The sequence below is a fragment of the Doryrhamphus excisus genome, linkage group LG13 (assembly GCF_037039965.1).
Source record: "Doryrhamphus excisus strain RoL-2023G ecotype Guam linkage group LG13, RoL_Dexc_Guam_v1.1, whole genome shotgun sequence".
In the NCBI taxonomy this organism is placed as follows: domain Eukaryota; kingdom Metazoa; phylum Chordata; class Actinopteri; order Syngnathiformes; family Syngnathidae; genus Doryrhamphus; species Doryrhamphus excisus.
The window spans coordinates 12,650,959-12,670,703 of NC_136369.1; the positions used below are offsets into that span (position 1 = coordinate 12,650,959).

The window sequence follows — 19,745 nt, forward strand, 5'->3', positions numbered from 1 at the left end:
AATGTACAATAAAGTACACGTAAAACAATGTATACTCCCCTGCCTCTCATGCTATGGTGACACTCATAATGCACCCATACAATGCTGACTCTCTTCAGCAGAAAGACCAAGCCTTGGAGTGGACGAAGACATGCTCTATTTTTGCCTTCATTCGGCGTCTCGTCTGGGCTTCAAAGTGAGGGGGAGGATGGAGACAGTGACTGCCCCCTACACCTAACAACTGGTTGAGCCACCCTTAGCAGCAACAACTGCAATCAAGAGTTCGTGATAACTTTCAGTGAGTCTCTTAGAGAACTGTGGAGGAATTTTGACCCACTCATGTTTGCAGAATTGTTGTCATTTAGCTACATTGGAAGGTTTTCCACCATGAAGCCACCCAGACCATCACACTACCACCACCATATTTTACTGATGATTTTCTTGAATGCGCCGTTATTTTTACTCCAGATGTAAAGGGACACTTATTCCAAAACGTTCAGTTTTGCCTTGTCAGGCCAGTATTTTCCCAAAGATCTTGGGGATCATCAAGATGTTTTCCGGCAAAAAAATGAGACAAGCTATAATGTTCTTTTTGTTCAGGGGTGGTTTTGGTCTTGAGCAGCTCTGCGTTTTGTCCAGTGTCATTAACTGAGGCAAGTGGGGCCTGCAGTTGTCTCTAATGTTGTGCTGTCCTTTGTGACCTCTTAGATGAGTCGTCACTGCACTTTTGAGGTCATTTTGGCAAACCACTCTTGGGAAGGTTCACCACTGTTCCATGTTTTCGCCATTTGTGAATAATGGCTCTCACTGTGGTTTGCTGGCGTGACACAAAGCTTTAGAAATGGCTTTACAACCTTTTCCAGACTGATAGATCTCTACTACTTTCTTTCAATCGCCTTTTCATACAGAGCCATGCAGGTTTGGATTTTTTTTCCTCTATAAATAATAAAATGATTAATTACAAAACTGCATTTTGTGTTCATGTTGTGTTGTCATTGACCACTATTTCAATTTCTTTAATGATGTGAAAGATTTAATTGTGACACATGCAACAACAACAACAACAAAATCACACTGCTGTATGTCCTTTGTATGTAATTGATTGTGGATTCTACTATTTAGCAGATGTGCTGCTAATACAGTCTCAACTAGTTTGTAGTCTCAAGAAGAACAACAATTACTGGTCCTTCAAGTGAACTGACTGAAATTAAAAGTGAACCAGAAGTCGGTGAAACACAGGATGAAAGAAGGTAAGAGAAAAAAGAGGAGTAGGAGGAGTCTGAGTTATAAATACAATATGCTGTGTAGGATGGAACCAGACCTTGTGCAGAAAGATAAGTAGAAAAGGGAGCTCGGCTCCAGCCAGATCCCTCCTGTGGCAAGTGGCAAGGGGATGTTGACACCTCACACCAGCAGGCAGCTGCCTGGCTGTGGCTTTCTATATTTTAGTCAGTTCAGTTCTGTTTCTACATGGTCGTGCATGTACAATTCTCCCCTGCTATCTGTATCACACATGTATGAATGCATTATATGACACATCGCTGTGCCATGTGCAAGCGTGCCATGACTTTTCATTTCAATTATTTGTTATGTATATAAAACGTGACTCAGAATTGTAAAAGGAGGTAGCTAAGGCATATCCACACGTGAGCGGTATCCCGAGCTGCTCATAAGGACTTGTGTGCACGTGCTTTTATTTGTGCTCAGTCTTATTGTATAAACCACTCCAGCTTTTATAAATTAACTGCATGAGACCTGGGTTGCATATAATATGCATCCCCTTCTTTCACACCTAACTTTCCGTGGCTCATTTAACCCTGGTTTCCAATTACATCTGATAAACTCACTTTTCTATTTTTCACAGGTTGTCTCTCACCTATCATCTTACTTCATTTTTCAGTCAATCGCACACCTCCTATTTTTGGCAACTTTATTCTATTCAAGCCCATGTGCCCATCTGAGACTTCAGACTCCAAGGTGTCTCTTACTGAAGCAAGAATGCTCTGCCCAAATATCCCTAAAGCAGCTGTATTACATGCTGCCTGGCTGCTGCCACATTACATTTAAATTTTGACATAGCTGTGTGGTACTTGGGACTGAGGTCAAATCTGTTTTAGAGGTGTTGAGTGAGCTCACCTTACCCTGACCTGAGAAGGGTGAAAAATTAAGCATGGTCATATAAGACTTTAAGTGTTAGTGCAGTGTGCACTATGGGGGTCTTGAGTTGTCAGGTAGGGTGCAGCATGGCACACAGAAGCTTTGCTGGCAAGCTTTGAGCAGATAGGAGAAAGCCGCTCAGCATAAGCCCTGATCAGTCTGGTCCTAGGAAGACACTGTCAGGGGTCCACTGTGAGGAGAAAATCCATTTTCTGCTTAGACTTGCTGATGGTACTAGCCAAGTATGTTTGGCAAAATCTAAAAAATGTTCCCCCGCATGGAGCGTACTTGAAGATATTGACATAATAGTTTTTGCAGTGAACATCTTTTTACATCTCCAAAGATTAACATTCCAGTCAGCCTTTTTAACATTTGTTAGGTTGTCTTCCTGCTTCTTTACAGTTGCCCTTTGGCAAGATTTAGACAACAACTGTACGCTTATGCTACTTTTCACTTATGCTTAGGCACTAATCTGTGAAATTGTTGACATATACTGCAGCCATCAACAGTAACCATCAAACAATTTAAACAATACAAAAAAACTACATTAGATGGAAACTCAGAATCATTGTACACTGACACATTGGGAAAATTGCATCGACAGTGGAAAAGCCAAAACCTCAAGACAGAGAAAAAGAAGTGGAAAATAAAACTGGCAAATGAAATGGAGGATCTGATGCTTCACAGGCCGACACATGGACAGTGTAACATTGGGTTGAGGGAAAGATGGGAGGGCTCAACTATTTTTAGTTGTACTTTCTCAAGTTTAAATTGAGGTCATGGCCACCTAACATTTAAAGGGGACCTATTGTGCTTTTTCAACTTTTCTGACCAATAAATGTAGTTATAATGTAGTATTAACCTAAGTTTTAGATAATGAGGTTTGCGTATTTGGAAGTGAGCCCTGACAGAAGTTTGGGATGGTTAAAAACACTCGGTTTTGAAAAGGTGTGGTAAAACTGCCCCTTTGTGACATCACAGAGGCATTTCAATGGCATTTCACACTGGACTGTTTTGTGAATATGGACCAATATGCAGCTGGACTAGCTGACAAACTTGCTAAGGTCCGACGCTTTTCCAACATTACTTGGTTGTGTGGAAAAGTACGTAACGGTTCATCAGCGTCCTAACTGTATTTATTTTGTTTAAGTTATGGAGCAAAAGTGCTTGTCCGTGCAGATTCCGAAAAAAACCATAAAGCTTTGTGTGCTGGTTATCAATACAAAGGGCCAAAAAATGTGTACAATATGTCCCATTTAAAATTATGGACTGAAATGGGACATCATTTTTACAAATTCCAAAACCCAAAATTGAGATGTTCGCTTACCTGATCATATTCCAAGGCCCCGGGGTAAAGAGGCCAGCCCAGAAAAAGCTCAGCTATCACACAGCCCAGGGACCACATGTCTATGGCTTCACAAAATGGCAAACCCAAAATAATCTCTGGAGCCCTGTATAATAAACACAATAACACAAAAAATATTGATTATTCAAATCATAGAAAGATATGTAAAATAAACATTCACAGTGAGGAATATCATGAAATTGTACGTGCTGGCTGTCAGAATGGTTTGGATGAGTGGGAAATGGCATGGATCATGATGTGTGCCACAGTAGTCACTCATGAGCAGGCCGAGCCAGTGGGTTAAGAGGTCAGCCAGGTAAGGGATGAGGGCTTTTGACAGGCTTTTATATCTCCCCATCTCTGACAGAAAATCTCTATTAGTAGTTTTGTTCTTTTATTAAATGCAATGCAGACTTCCTCACTGCATGTCCTCTGCATGATCTTAATGTTTTAGATGTTAAAAACACAGGCCTCGAAGTAGATGTTTTTGAAAACACAGTTGTGGTTTTTATGTAAACAATGAAAACTGTTATACCACAGGGCTGTTGTTGTTTGTGCTTACAATACACAAACTTCTCTAATTAATTACATAGGTCAACCCATACATATGCCAACATGGGACAATCCAATCCAGTGGTTATAGATTTCAGACTGGCATGCTTATGTTATGTATGTTTGGTCATTTGTGAAAGATTTCTTTGACATTTTTAATTTGTCAAGTTAGTGGTGTAAATCTAAATACCAAATAATACATATTCACATTACAGGATTTTTTAAAGTAACAGGCAACTATCCTAAACCCGTTTTCTCTTTGGACAGCTTTGATAACATGGTCAAAACAAATGCATACCAAAGCTAGGCCAGTACACAACATGGCAGTAAAAATTAAACCAGTAGACATGCCAACAATTTAAATCTTGCCGGCCTGAGGGGAGGATTTAGCTGTGGTTGCGATTGCACTGGGTGGGTTATGTGGTCCCCCTGATGGTATACATCCAGTCAGAAATACTTGGCAGGGAAAGGGGGTTGTTGCAACCCAAGCCTCATTAGCTTCCTGTGAAACCGGATCCATTTTCCATCCTGAACATGTGACGTACGAACTGTGGGACTGCAGAATGCTGGGAAGCATAAAGCTCACGACTTCCACGCCACGTGCAAAAGTCACTCATGTAATGCGCTACATAAATATGATGGAATCTATTTAACACATAAAGGTGGCATGATCTATAGCTTGAGGTTATGAGAACTAAAAAATTAGATTGTGTCTCCATTGCACGCATCTGATCCTGTTTTATATAATGTACGCTTTAAGATATAAAAGAATGGATGTGCGGTTAACTATAGAATATTGTACAAATTGTATGACCTTGATTTGAACCATAATCATATAATAGATGAATTGCTTTAAAATGATAGAAACTGATTTACACACATCTTAAATACATTCAATGAAGACTCAGCAGTTATTGAAAATAATCTTTCATGATTACCTCATAACTCCTTTAGTATCTTGTGATATCTAATGATTCAAATTGGGAAAAGACACCAAAGTAGGTTCATGGATAAAGTACTAAGAACTAATTCATATTGATGGATTTTGTCTGACAGCTGGTTCATGTTACTCCCTAACAAGTGAAGATGCCCTATACAAAACAATCTTCACAATGCTCAGGAAAAACCCAGGTGGTTTCAGCTTTCATAACCAGTTAAGTACCTGTGTAAGCACTATGAAATAAATGAAAACAAGCTCTGTCCGTGTGTAATATCATATGATGTACAACACGTGTACCGTAGATGCAGTTTTGCTGTGATGCACTACAGCTAACAAGCCAACTGGCAGGCTGAAGTCTTGACAGCCCCATAAACTGCGTCAGTCATGAATGTCGCACAACTATTCTTGTTTCCATTTACAGAACTTTAAGTTAGGCCGTTATCTCACACCCCATAAATAGTGTCTTCATCCTCCCTACTCTGTCCTATCAGGGAGGACCAACATGTAAGGTTGTATAATGGCAGCAAATAAGGGTGGCAACACATGTGGGAGAGCCTATTGTTGTTTTGTTTTTCTTTCATGGGGCCTTCACACAGCCTTTTCTTATCAAACTATTTTGGGATACACATAGGTCAACATAGGCTCCCACCAAGAGAGTGTGGCAACATGGTGATCCCACGACAGATGAAAGAACTTACTGCACGGCTCTTCCATGAAGTGTAATTCCACACATACACAAGTCATTCTGCATTATTAAGTGGAACACAGGCAGCATTTGCACTCTGATCTGCCTAGGCCTTGGATTAAGGATACAGAGCTTTGGGAGTGTGTGCCCAATGTAAACCTCTTAATGTGCTGACATGGAGCCAAAGTTAAAGAAAGGTTTTTGTCCTAGTTCAGATGTGTTTTTTTCCTCTCTAGAGTCCTTGGCTTTTGAATGTAAAGATAATGGGCCGATTGACCTGAAATGAACCGGGTCTTGTATACCATATGCTATGTGCAACGTCATGTCCCACCAGTACCAGATTCGCCAGGTTACCAGGATACATTATCATATTTTTGACAGTTGCTCCAGTAATCTTTGGGATATAAAGATATTTTAGCACAAATGTGACCATTTTGATGACACATATGTCACTACGTAAGCATATTGTAAAATACGTTAAAAGGGTTGTTATAATAAACAAATGTAATTAATGGCGATATGTGCCAAAACACGTGATTAATCACAAGGAAATTAAATTACCTGGAAATGTGAAATTATAAGTAATTGAGAATGGGAATGCTAATAACTGGAGTGATTTGAAGATGTGTATTTTGTATCCGAGTTTGTGTGTGTGTGTTAAATAAAGAGACACAATTTGTAAGAGAATGCCACGCATGATTTTACGCAGGTAAATCATCTGCCTTACGGTGCCCACGCTTGGGACCCGTAACAGATCTTGGGCGAATTCCAGCTCTAACCAAATAAAAATATAATGCAAGCATGTTAAACAGTGGAAACAGTGTCAAATATTTTCTTCGAACTGTGAAAATCATGTTTCAGATGCTTTGATTTCCAAAGTACGTATGACACGTCATTGTGCATCATGAAGTGCAACAAACCCCTTTTGCTGCATCCAAATCATGTATTTGACCAAACTCCGAAACTCATATTAAATCATGAAAGACTATCTACAAATTAGCTGACCTCTGCACTGAAACACAATGTGAACATTGGAGTGCGTTAGTACTCATTTTTTTCCTCAAATTGTGACAATAACAAAAGTGACACCAATTCTAAATCAGAAATAGGGCAAAGTATCTGTAAGACGTGTTGCAGTCAATATTTCACTATTTTTTCCTATCGATGCACTTTGGTGAATTTTTTTTTACATCATGCTTAAGTGGAAGGTGAAGTAGGTTACTCTTGTGCTAACTAACGATGTTTCAAAGAATAGTGCTGAGTCTCGCACAGAGTCAGTCCACTGGCTCTGGGTGACATTAATATTTAAAAATATTTAACATTGTATATTGAAATTACAAACAGGTGAGCAAAGGGAAAACGTATTAGCATGTCAAGAGGTTCTTTCATTTCCTTCCGGCTCTTCATCATCTATAGAAGGACATTGGCCAGCATCCCATAAGCTATTTTAAGTAATCCTTTATGCTCATGCTTAAACTTGCTGCTCCCTCAAAGTATACTCTGCTCGAGGCTTCTACAAAAGAGGCACTTTGTGTTTCGATTCCAACACCAATTTACATAGTATGCACGAACATTCTACCTCATTTCTAATTGATGATTTTTTTTTTTTTACATTTTGCTTCAAAACCTGCATAACAAATGAATGTTGCCATTTCACACAAGGACCCACTTTGCACTGTCATTGGCATGGCAGCTGGCACGTCCTTGTTCTCCCTGTCCCTCAGCAAGCCTCGCAAGCCAGGGTGAGTTTTCGCCACCGCCCTGGTTCCATCTCGCTGATGGCCGACTATTATTTTAGTTTTTTTTCTTGACATGTTTTTATTACGTACATAAATGTACTGTTAAGTGAGCGAGCATGACATGGTCCATTACCAGTCTTTCTACTCATTTCTATCAAAACGTCCGGTCAACTGTCCACTGGGACCTCACATGAAGAACATCACAAATATCACTGGAGGAGCTCTGCTTCCTCTGCCCTACCCAAAGCTCTGCTGCTCTTTTAACTTGCTAGAAAAGCCACATTTGTTTACAATTCCTAAAAACGCCACCATCAGGCCCAATGGTTGGAGTTCCTTGGTTACTTGGTCGTGTGAACTGAACAAGCAGTAAGTAACAATATATCAGTGTCCTAATTGTCTTTATTTTGTGTAAGTCATGGAGCAAAAGCGCTTGCATACAGGCAGCGGGGTTGCTAATAGCGCTTTCCCACCATTAGTGGCCACATTCGGTTACCGATGCTGTAAAAAACCCAACGCTAAAATGACAAAGCTACTTACCATTGAGAGACATCTTGAAGTAACCTCTTTAGTTAAACTTTCAGTCTCTACTTCCGGATCGGATTTGGGATCCAACACATATGGCTATATGTTTAAAGCCGACATTTTAAAAACATAAATTGGCAGTTATTATCAACTCCTATGCCGTTCGCAGCTAGCTGCCCATAACGCAACTTCTTTTAAGTACTTGCTAGTGTGGCCGTGCCTGGAGGGGGGCCACGGGTGAAATACATTAAAACAAACCATTTTCGCGGGAACCACCAAATCCAAATAAATACAACTGAGTAGGTGCCGATTCTGGAAGAACTAGAAAGCTTTGTGTGTAGCTGCTCTATTGAAAGGGACGAAAAATATGCATAATGGGTCCCCTTTAACACCATTTTTTTTCAGTAGGTATTTTTGGGATGGGGTGGGGGTTGTCATGTTTTTGTTTTTTTTACAAAGTTTGGTAAAGGTTTAACATTGTGTCTCAAAATATTCTCTCTTAATTGTAGCCAACTTTATACTGATGCAGAAGCATACAAAAATAAGAGCAGCAGATTGACGAGTGGTGGTCACCAAAGCTCTAGGATGACAGATGACATGCAGCTGCTCTATTCACTTCCTGCCCTTGCAGTGTACAATCTATTCTAGTTTCACCAACTTCCTGAAACCTCATATACACACATAAAGGCTTGATACGTGTGAGAAATGAACAGACAGTAAAAAACTGTTGTTGACAAGCACTTTTCAAACAGGGTTTTACAAAGAGTGGTTGAGTGGTAAGTCAATTCTTACTTTATGGACACCACCAATGGACGTTGGACTACAGGAAGTTGGTCAGTTTCCTATCTTCTGGGAAGATGTTCTCCCAACTGTTAGTGTGTCTGTGAGAATTTTCACTGGCCTTCAGAAAGGGTGGGGGTTGTAACATTTTTTGTCCTAAGGGTCCAACTACTGTTCTTTATGGGCCACTGAAACCAGTTTTCAAAATTTGGGTTTTCTGGCTATACAACAAATATGCAAAACATAGAACCAATCTGTGTTTGTAGGATCTATTTTCTTATCTGGTGTATCAGCAACATTTTCCATATCTTAATTTCCTTTTCTTCCTCATGAATAAAATTTCAGTTGATCACTATGAATTTCACACAAAAAAGACACAAGCCCCTGCATAATGGCAATCACACTACAATATGATATTATAAAGGCAGAATTATTGTTATATGTGGTCTTCCAGTGTAGATTAATGACTGATTAATTACAGCAAACAGTGTTGTGGTTTGTAGCCCTGTAATCTTGAAAACATAATGCACATAATGCACTACCTCATGAAATAAACATGCTTTACTTGTCAGTAATCTTTCAGTTTTAACTGACATTCTACTGCATATGCTTATGTATTATTTATGTGCTGCATCTGTTTAGGGAGGAATATTTGGGCAACACTAATTTCCTCTGGTGTTTTTCTAATTCCCGAGAAGTAACCTTAACAAGGTTCAGCGGTAATGTGTACTCTGCTATTAATTCATATAATTATTCTGTTTTTGGTACTCCCTGTACCCATTCATGTTGTGCCAACTGTGTCAAACACAAACAAACACACCAAAAGCAAATCAAACATATGAGCAAGTAGGACTTTGCACGTTTCGTTGCTATTTCAGGTTCCTGCAAGGCCTTGGGAGAACAAACATTTCCCAATTCATTTCACCTGTAGCTGTTGGGGGTCAGGTGACAGTTCACTGACAAGAAAGAAGAAAACATCTGGCTTCCCAAATTAAATATATAATTACAGCAGACTATTTTTTATACAACAACCTAGAAGGAATATAATTTACAAATTTCCTGAATCAGACTTTCTTGATGAAATTCAAGTACCCAAACAATGCTAACTCACTACCATAAATTAACATCAGTAAATCCCTTTGGTAATTAAAGCACAGGCAAAAAAATGCAATGATTAAATCCATTCATTTCCATGACAAAATTTCTTTCCCAGGCTGTGGGGCCCGACAAATCTGCTACAATAAACACTGTGGAGTCACTTTTTTTAGATTCCAGTGGTATGCGGCTCCTTCGCTGGCAGGATGTTGTGCAGCATGGGAGACATTTCCTTGTTTTGCTTGAGGAAGGACATTTTTAACCCAACAGTTTTAGCACCATACAATATTGAAATTGACTGTAGCTGCACTAAAATGAATTGTAAAAACAACTAACAATGTCAGAACAAAAATGAATGATAACTGTTTTGTACTCACCTATAGTACCGAGACTGGAGGTACGTGGAGCAGACTGCTTTGGACACATGGCTGGCTGAGCCAAAGTCTATCACCTTCACCCTGTAGGGTTGCCTCACTGGATCCACCAGCATAATGTTCTCAGGTTTGAGGTCTGCATGAATGAGACTCATGCTCTTCAGCTTTTTCAGAGCAGTGGCCACCTGCTGTAGCACAGGTCTGATCACTTTCAATGGCAACGGGCTGAACTTGTTCTGCTTCAGAAAATCATAGAGGTTCTGCTCAAGCATCTCAAACACCAGGCAGGTGTGGCTGCGGTGTTGGAAGCATTCGAAGGCTCGCACCAGGTTGTGCTCATCTGCGTTCTCCCCACTCAGACGTGCGAGGATGCCTACTTCTATCTGACCCTGTCGAGCGTATGAAGGATGGTTCTTCAGGATCTTAATGGCCACTACCTCACCTGTGCCTCTTTTCCAGCACTTTACAACCTGGCCAAACGTGCCACGTCCCAAGAAATCCAGCACTTCGTAAGTATTCTTCAGCGAGCAAAGAACCTCATGCTGCACGACCTGATAGTCCCCATCGCATCCTCCCACTCCCCCAGCTGCAACCTGTTTGGAAGGCCCTCCTCCAGCACCCACGGCCGCAGGTGCAGTCGCTGCTGCATTTCCTACATTTGCTGTTTGCAACATGGCGGGCAACATTGACAGTTCCTCCACAATCTGCATGGTGCTCCCACGATTATCCAGCTCCTCACTTTTACGTTTCTGTCCACATCGCTGAGAGCTGTCAGCCGAGTTCAAACCTCCACAGTCTGCCTCTGTGTCACCCTCCTCCTTCTCTCCACCTCCCTCACCTCCTCCACTGCAGCCCTCTCCCCTTCCCCCTCCTCCTGCTCCTGTTGCTCCACTGCTGCCCCCACTTGCTGAGTCTGTCTGCTGTTGCTGCTCCTTGTCCTGCTTGTGGAGAACCCCTGTGGCCTGCCGCTGCTGGACAGCAGCTGGACCTGACCCTCCACCTCTTTTCCCGGGCTGTTGTCTTTGGACACCACGCACCACCACGGTCTTCACTGGGTACTCTGGTCCTCCAAACACTTTCGCCGTCAGGTCTTGGCACAAGAACGAGCGAGCTTTTGTCGGGTGCACAATGCCAAGGTTTCGCCTGTTCAGATAAGTCCGCGGATGTGCCCTCTCATGGTACACACAGCTGCTGGGCTCAACTTTGAGTTTCTTCACACTGCTAAAGGCACTTGTCTGGGTTTGATAAATGTGTGGTGGGTAAACCAAGACTTGTGAGGCCATACCTGCAAAAAAGAAGCAAACACTGGGTCTAAAAAAGTGCATTCTTGGAATATAGTTCATTCATTTATAATTTCTTCAATGATCTGTATTTAGGTTAGAATGGATAACTAGAAAATTCCTGTGGAAATTTTGATGGGCATGCCACCTGTGTCTTCTAAAAGTGTTTTCCTAAAAACACTACTGTTTAGTTTAAAGTATTTTTGAGTTGTTGACATTTTAAAATGTCTTCTTAAACCAGGCACGCCTTCATATTTTGTTGTTGGCTGAGAATTTGAGTATAGCTAAAGGTTTGTTATAAAAAAGATTAGATTTGACTTTTTCTATATTTATTTTTTCTTTATTTATTAAGAATGGCCCATTTTAATGTAGCAGCTATTTTTAGGTAAGATTTATGTGTGCATCTTGCATGAAGAAAAAAAAAACATGAAAACATTAAAAACAGTATTTTAATAACACTACTTCAAACACACATTTGGCTTTGTCTCACTTTGAGAAAAACTATCAGGATATATATCGTATATCCATATTCAACCTAAATATATCGGGATATGAGTTTTTGGTCCATATCGCCCAGCCTTACAAAAACCTCAACAGTCCTCATGAATATTACATGTTCATTCAGCTTATCGTAACAGAATGGAAAAAACATTAAAGGCCATCTGTATGTGCCATAAGCAGACGAGGCTAGCTACAATTGTCAGCATGCCTTACAATGTTGTCTCATACTGCTAAACCATTATCTTCTTTAAATTCCTCCTACTCCGTCAGAACAGCATTAACCAGTTCATATAAAACATGCATTTAAATATTGCTAAGAGAAGAGTTTGCCGTGGAGTACATGAGAGCACCTTTGCCACTAAAATCAATCCACTCTAATCCCACCACCCCCACCTCCACCCTCCAAGCAGATGACTAACTTTGCAAAGGTTTGCCTGACCTTTCTCTGTGGTTGCAATGCATCCTACTGCACACGTCTCCAGGGCAACCAATAGGGCGGGAAAGCATCATACAAAAAGCCAACCAGACAAAAATACAGTCATAAAGCATCAAGGCTTTACACGTGCACACAACCCCCATGTGCATTTGTGCAATTCAATGAGATCTATTAAGATATCTATTTAAATAAGCAAAGAAGTACCATAGAGTTTCTAATAGCCCTCCCTGTCAAAGTGGCCAGTGACTGGAGACACTGTGTGCCATTCTTGGAACCATGACCTACTTTCATTCTGAGACAGTTTATTCCCAACAAATACACGTGGTGAAATTAGTTTACTTGATAACTAGTACTCGTCTTGTGTCAATAACACAAAGATCGACTAGGAGAATAAAGTTCAAGTAAACTCACTGTTTTGTTTCCGTTGCCTTTTTTTGTAGACCGTATGTTTTAGCATGCGCCTTATAATACACACTAACGCCTTATGTATGGGTTAAGTACAGAAATAGACCCCGTAATTGAGACTGGTGTGCCTTATAGTGCGGACAATACGATGACTTAACCACGATACACCGGACATGTCTGCATGGTGGTATTGCGACATCAGATGTGATGGGACATTTAATACAAAATGTACATGCTGGTTCAGACGGTTATATTAAATAGTGGTTGCTGGTTGCATTGAAATGTGCCCGACAGTGTGAAAAATCTGCCTGTGAGGTTTTGGTGACGTGTCTGTACTCTGCAACTGTCAGTAAATTGTCACTGGCCAAGCTGAAAATGTGCGCCGCCACGCCCATCTCGATGCAGTCCAGCCTATTAAATTGGCTGCGCACAGTGGTGCGCTGGACCAAATTACCACTGCATGGGCTGCGCCACCCTGCGCTGTGCCACAAAATTAGAGCCCTACGTATGTAAATTATCAGAAGTTAGACAAAAAATGTGAAGCTATGAGGTGCAATTGGTGGTATGGGAAAAGAATGGCAGCTGCTGCTATTATTATGACCAGGAGCTAGATACTCCCTGGGTCAGCCATGAGGCTCCAACTGTGGCATTGCATTACATCCTTCAAAGCTGCAGAAGCTTTCCTACAACCTTGAGCTGCTTGGTAATTACTCACTGGTGACCTTTTGACTGGAGTCCACTCAAAATTTAAACGCCAAGAAAACAAACACTACACACCTGTCCACAACGAGCAAATGGTGCCAAGTGAGGGAGCACTCACACTGGGACATTTGATTCCCCCTCCCGTTGCTGGTCCGCACTCACACTTATCTGCAGATGTCACGTGAAGCAAATGCACAATGAAATGGCACATCACTGATTTAAATGCCGACCAGTCCAGGGTGTACCCCACCTCTCGCCTGAAGACAGCTGGGATAGGCTCTATTATGCCCGCGACCCAAGTGAGGATGTGTCGTACAGAAAATGGATGGATGGATGATTTACATGCACTAGGTTTGCGGATTAATGTGTTACTGCCAACATGCTTCACCGTAAAATTCTTTTTGCTATGAGGACACTCAGCAATCGCAAACTACACACATTTAGCCACACAGAGGCCCAAACTGATGATGGCTATGTGGTTTGACTTTACAATTTAAGCAGAAACACTCTAAATGAAAACAGAGATGTGTCATTTAATTAATGTGATTGCTCCTCCACACATTGGTGAGAAATTGCAAATGCAGTCATGTCGAAACAAGGAGTCGCGTTGATAAGATAAAAATAGGGTTAGTTTGTTTTGTAAAAGAACAAGGTATACAGTCGTCTCTTCCTCCCCTATAAATTCAGTTTTTTCATTTTTAATTGTTTAGACAGATGGCAGATGTGCATTTGATAAGAGCTCTGCACGCATTGTTTGCATGTAAAAACACACAACAAGGAGGAACTGAGAAGGCATATGCACTGTAAGGAAATTTTAACGCATGCAAACACACACCATTTAGGTCCAAATGTGAAAACTGTAAATATTTCACAGTGTTATTGTGATCTAAAAGAACATTTTTGTATTTGAGGCCAGAAGTGTGTTGTGTGTTAAGACTGTCTGTTGATGGTTAAGACGAGCTGGGTGCAAGACATTGCTTACATTAAAGTAGTAGAAGGGAGCTAACCCCACAAGCGAACTTTTAGTAGTGTTTTAGGGCGCCATTTCAACATATTTAGTTCGGATGGAGCGGGTTAGTGTTTGTGATGAGATTCCACCAGGATTGACCATTCCATCAAGGAAACACTTCCCTCTAACTATGAAAATATGACATTCATAATTCAGGAATACTACCATAATAAATGTGAATCTTGCTCACCTGCTTTAGTGTGACCTGAAATTAAATCACCCAAACCCACAGACTGCCTGTTTATTAAATAAAGCTATGATTCCGGCATGACCGCCCCTAAGTCTAAAGTGCCAAATCCAAAACTGTAGTTGTGGACATGGAAAATCCTCAATTTTCTACTTGGTTTCCTCCTGCCTTTCAACAGGAGTCGCCGTGAAATAGCTATGCAGCTCTCAAACACTCCTAGGTCTCGTGAAAATGATGATCTTTGCTCAAAAGCCTCTCTATTTTCCAAGGAATGTGACCACATGGCATTTCAATTGTGAACTTATGACTAACATTTAGAAGTCCTCGTCTTGTTGGATTAGTTCTCGCACACAGTCGATACAGAGGCGAAGGACAGAATGTTCTGCTATGGGGCCCAGACTATGGAGAGACACAGCAGAAAATTGACATGTGTGTGAAAGGGGCAGCTGAAAGCGAGAGCGGCAGTGTCACACTTCAAACCAACACTGGTGTGTGTGACACGTCATACCTCTAATTATGAAACACTTAAAGGCCATGGTAAAATCCCACACTGAGGTGGCTTTGAGTGTTTGGTTTGATAATAAACACACCACTCATATTGTGGGGGATTTTTTAAGGCAGCGTTATGACTATCATAAAAACATTGTATATCACAGTAAACATAATTATAGCAAATAACGATGAGCGGAATAACATTTAATGGACTGAATTTTCATTAATTCATTAATCATCTTCAAGCAAGTGAGGTCAAATGAAGTTCAACTGCCTCAGCTACTTTGTAATAAATATATTTTTTAATTGCATATCGTTTAAAAGTTATATAATTATATTTTTTGTCACTCATATCAGAATGTGAAACCCATATATTATACAGATTCATTACACAGAGTGAAACATTTTTTTTTTTTGATGATTGGCTGAAAGATAATGAAAACCCAAAATGCAGTGTCTCAGAAAATTACAATATTACATAAGATCAATGAAAAAAAATGATATTTTAAACACAAGAAGAGTATGTTCATTTCCATGAACTCGATACTTGGTTGGGTCTCCTTTTGCATAAATGACTGCATCAACGCGGCGTGGCATGGAAGCGATCAACGTGTGGCACTGCTCAGGTGTAATTGAACCCCAGGTTGCTTTGATAGCAGCCTTTAGGTCATCTCCATTGTTGGGTCTGGTGTCTCTCATCTTCCTCTTGACAATAACCCACATATCTCTCTATGGGGTTCAGATCAGGTGAGTTTGTTGCACTCACCCGATCATGCACAGGAACATCATGGTCATTGAACCAGTTTTTGGTACCTTTGGCAGTGTGGGCAGGTGCCAAGTTCTGCTGGAAAATGAAATTGGAAAATGAATCGGCATCTACATAAAGCTTGTCAGCAGAAGGAAGCATGAAGTGCTCTAAAATGTCCTCGTCGATGGCTGTGTTGACTGTGCATATCAGAAAACATAGTGGACCAACACCAGTAGATGACATGGCTCCCCAATTCATCACTGACTGTGGAAACTTCACACAGGACTTCAAGCAACATGGATTATGTGAGTCTCCACGCTTCCTCCAAACTCTGGGACCTTGATTTCCAAATGAAAGGCAAAAGTTGCTTTCATCTGAAAACAGGATTTTGGACCACTGAGCAACAGTCCAGTCCTTTTTCTCCTTAGCCCAGGTAAGACGCTTCTGACTTTGTCTCTAGTTCAGGAGTGGCTTGACACAAGGAACGCGACGTTTGTAGCCCATGTCTCTGATTCTGTGCGTAGTGGCTCTTGAGAGTTCAGCTTCAGTCCACTCCTTCTGAACCTCCCCCAAATTCTTGAATTGATGTTGCTTGACAAATCTATCAGGCTGCGGTCATCCCTTTTGTTAGTGCACCTTGTCTTACCACACTTTTCCCTTCCACTCAACTTTCCATTAATATGCTTGACTACAGCACTTTCTGAACAACCAGCTTCTTTGGCAAATGACCATTTGCGGTCGTTGCCATTTGAAGTTGAGGTTGTCAATGATTGTCTTCTGCACATCTGTCAAGTCAGCTTATTCTTCAGCGTCATGATTGCGTAGCCATCTGACCCAGACTGAGAGTCCACTTTAAAAAATCAGGATACAGGTGTTTTGAGTCAAGTGGTTGATTAGGGTATGACACAATTTCAACAAATACATGTTTGGAATGTTTCACTCAATGTGTAACAAATCTGTATAATATATGGCTTTCACATTCACTAAATCCTTCACACAAACACATTTATATAGTGCATTGTTAAACTATCATAGGGGGTCATATTTGAGCCAATAATGGATATGACAGACTGCACAAATTTTTAGTTTAGATGGTAGCCCTCACCCCTGTTCTTCAATACAACCCTGTGCATCACTGCTACTTGTATATCACAAGCTGGACCACAGCGTGCAACATTATAAAAGCGCACCATTTTGTGCTGTTTTGTTTGATATTTACTCAGTTGATCAAAAGCCTCAGTAAGTGTTGACTATCTGGAGGAAGGCTACACTGGAACTGCGGCATTCGGCTTAGAAACTATCACCTTTGTGCCTTCATTCATATTCACGACTGCTAACTGCTCGCACTCGTGTAGCCCGGCTACTGGCACAAAGAGGCTTAATAGCAGAGAAGATGTCGACTCTTTCATATCCAGCCAATGCACAAACAAACAGAACCCTGTCATCAGATAGCGCAGACACACATAGACTTATATGTCTATTTATTGAGGGCTAATAATTACTAATGTGGTTATTTTTTATAATTCGATAAATCCATATATCCATTAATGTGACAGGTCTACCCGGGTTTGTCGAAGATTTCACCGTGCTAGCACAAAGCTAATGCTAGTGGAGTCCAGGAAATATTTAGGTTTGAAAAATGAGCATAATAGGCCCTCTATAACTTTGCCCGCATGGGGAAGCACATTCATTCCACTTTGCGCCGGTTTATGCATGCTTCCAAGGTTCTGCATTGATGGCTATGCCTAATAAGTTTATCAGCATGTGGAAAACCACTCAGATTAGACCACTGTGTTCCCTATGTAGCTTCCTCCCTCATTAACTCTAAACAATTTGTGATTACCTTGCTTTTCTTGATATTCTCAGCCTCATTGCCACTCCTTTGGTTTTGTTGAAAATCCAATTGTGTGAATTATCTGGTGATGTCAACATTCAAATAATCATGCTGAAACTCTGTCCTCTGCTGCTAAAAAACAATGTTTACTTCTGGTGGAAATGTTCCTCTCATAAACGTACGCTTCCAGAGAAAGTCCAAGCTTGTTTTTAGTGCTTGCTGCGATATGGTCTGCCTCAAATCATGACCCTTTAAGCACCAAAGTCCCAAAATTGCCACATGACATGCTCCTCTTGGTTGAAACCAGCAGAGGCGCTCTTGAGTCACTCAATTAGTTCACAATATACTGTACAATGTGTTGGCTATGGCCACACAGACCTACACAATAACATATCATAATATCTAATATGCTGTCCTGTTCACATTATCCAAATAAGATCATAACTGTGTCATATATATAGTTTGAATCAACACAATCGGGAATTGTTGCACTGGTGTAGCCTGTTTATATGCTGAGGCAAAAACAACGGGTCCCTGTGAGATTATGAGCGGTCAGAACACCTTAAAAGCAACATAACATAATAAGACTAGTGTCTATAAGTAATGTTTTTACACATCATAGAATGACTAAAGCACGGTCGAAGAATTTTTGCTATCTTCGTCGAGTTCAAAGGTCCTCCGTATTTGTACCAACTTTTTAGACGATTAGATTAGACGTCTTAGAATTTAAACTCCATTACTCAAGCTATCCGAGGAAGTGACATAACTAATAAAACAAGACTCACGATTAGCAAGTAACTGGGTCCATTTCCTTCACAGAGTAGAATGTGCTATAGTAATGTTTACATGTACGTTAAGGTTCCCCGTGACAACGTAGAAATAAAACAGTAGAGGTCCAAGGCACTCGCGTTAATCATTACTACCAACGTCACTGTCGCGTAAGCGTAGAAGGGATTTTCCTACAAGTAAACAATTCAATTTAGCTACCAACAACGATGATTTAGTAACCAAAACGCGTCAATATATTGTTAAAACCAACGCTAGCTAAGTTTGTTGGTAAGTTATGACAGTGTTACGTCACGGCTAAACTGTAAAGGTGAATCAACACTAATATAATCGTTGATTATGGTCTCCCTTTCTACTTACCTTCACATAGAGTCTCTATAAATATAATCCAGGGCTTCTCTGAACATGTTATGGACTTATAAATCCATTGCATGCACAGTTCGCCTGCACTGCTGCCATCTTGTCCTAGACGACAGGAAGGGAGAGCTCCCCCTCGGTAACGCCACCATCTCCCACATTTTTAAACGTCAACTGACTCCCGCAAATGAACATCCACGAATATCAAGTCGTGTCCAGGTGAGAGCTACGCTGTTCTAATGTTTCTCCCTCCAATTTCGGGAGAGGTAGCCCATCTAGGAAAGGGTGGCCGTCCCCCGTCTAGATGTGCGGGTCGGCAGCCCTGCTAGCCTCCAACATGTCTCTTTTTTCCTGTCCGACTGCTGGAGAATGTTTGTGAGCTGACGGCATTAGGTAGACCAGAGCAATCGATCACACCGAACTCGATTAAAAAACATAAATTCAGCGCAGTAAAATAAAACGCGGGATCAATTTCACGGTATAGCTACATATAAAATTGTAATTTACTTAAAAAATGTATGGTCAGCCTATATGGTGGTACTTTCAGACCACAGAACTGAATGGGTGGTGACTCAGCAATCTCCTTTTTTGGTCTAGTTTAGGTTGTTGCACGGGCTCTTGGTAGTTGTTCTATGTCTCATCCTACTGGTCAGAGAGGGAACAGCACGTCAACAAGCGTGGTACTGTCGTCTTAAAATTTCAGCTTCTGCTGGGGAAAAACATCATGAAATAATACAAATTCAGAAGTACTTTTAATTTACTTAATATAGAGACACGTTTTTTGGCATTGTCGATTCAATTGTTTTGTACGCCAACTGCATGGCTCTGTTTTAACTGTCA

The 19,745-nt window shown here is 40.9% G+C and overlaps 1 protein-coding gene across 1 annotated transcript in view; it reads right to left on the reverse strand.

Moving 5' to 3' along the window:
* The window catches only part of hipk3b (homeodomain interacting protein kinase 3b), a 33,171-nt gene extending 13,892 nt beyond the window's left edge, over nucleotides 1-19,279 (reverse strand). The window contains exons 1-3 of the mRNA XM_058088641.2: nucleotides 18,909-19,279; nucleotides 10,172-11,453; nucleotides 3,464-3,587 (exon numbers count right to left, since the gene is read on the reverse strand). Of these exons, the coding sequence (XP_057944624.2) occupies nucleotides 3,464-3,587; nucleotides 10,172-11,453; nucleotides 18,909-18,981 (1,479 nt within the window). The 5' untranslated portion in view covers nucleotides 18,982-19,279. The remainder of the gene's footprint in view (nucleotides 1-3,463; nucleotides 3,588-10,171; nucleotides 11,454-18,908) is intronic.
* Between the last annotated feature and the right edge of the window lie 466 nt (nucleotides 19,280-19,745).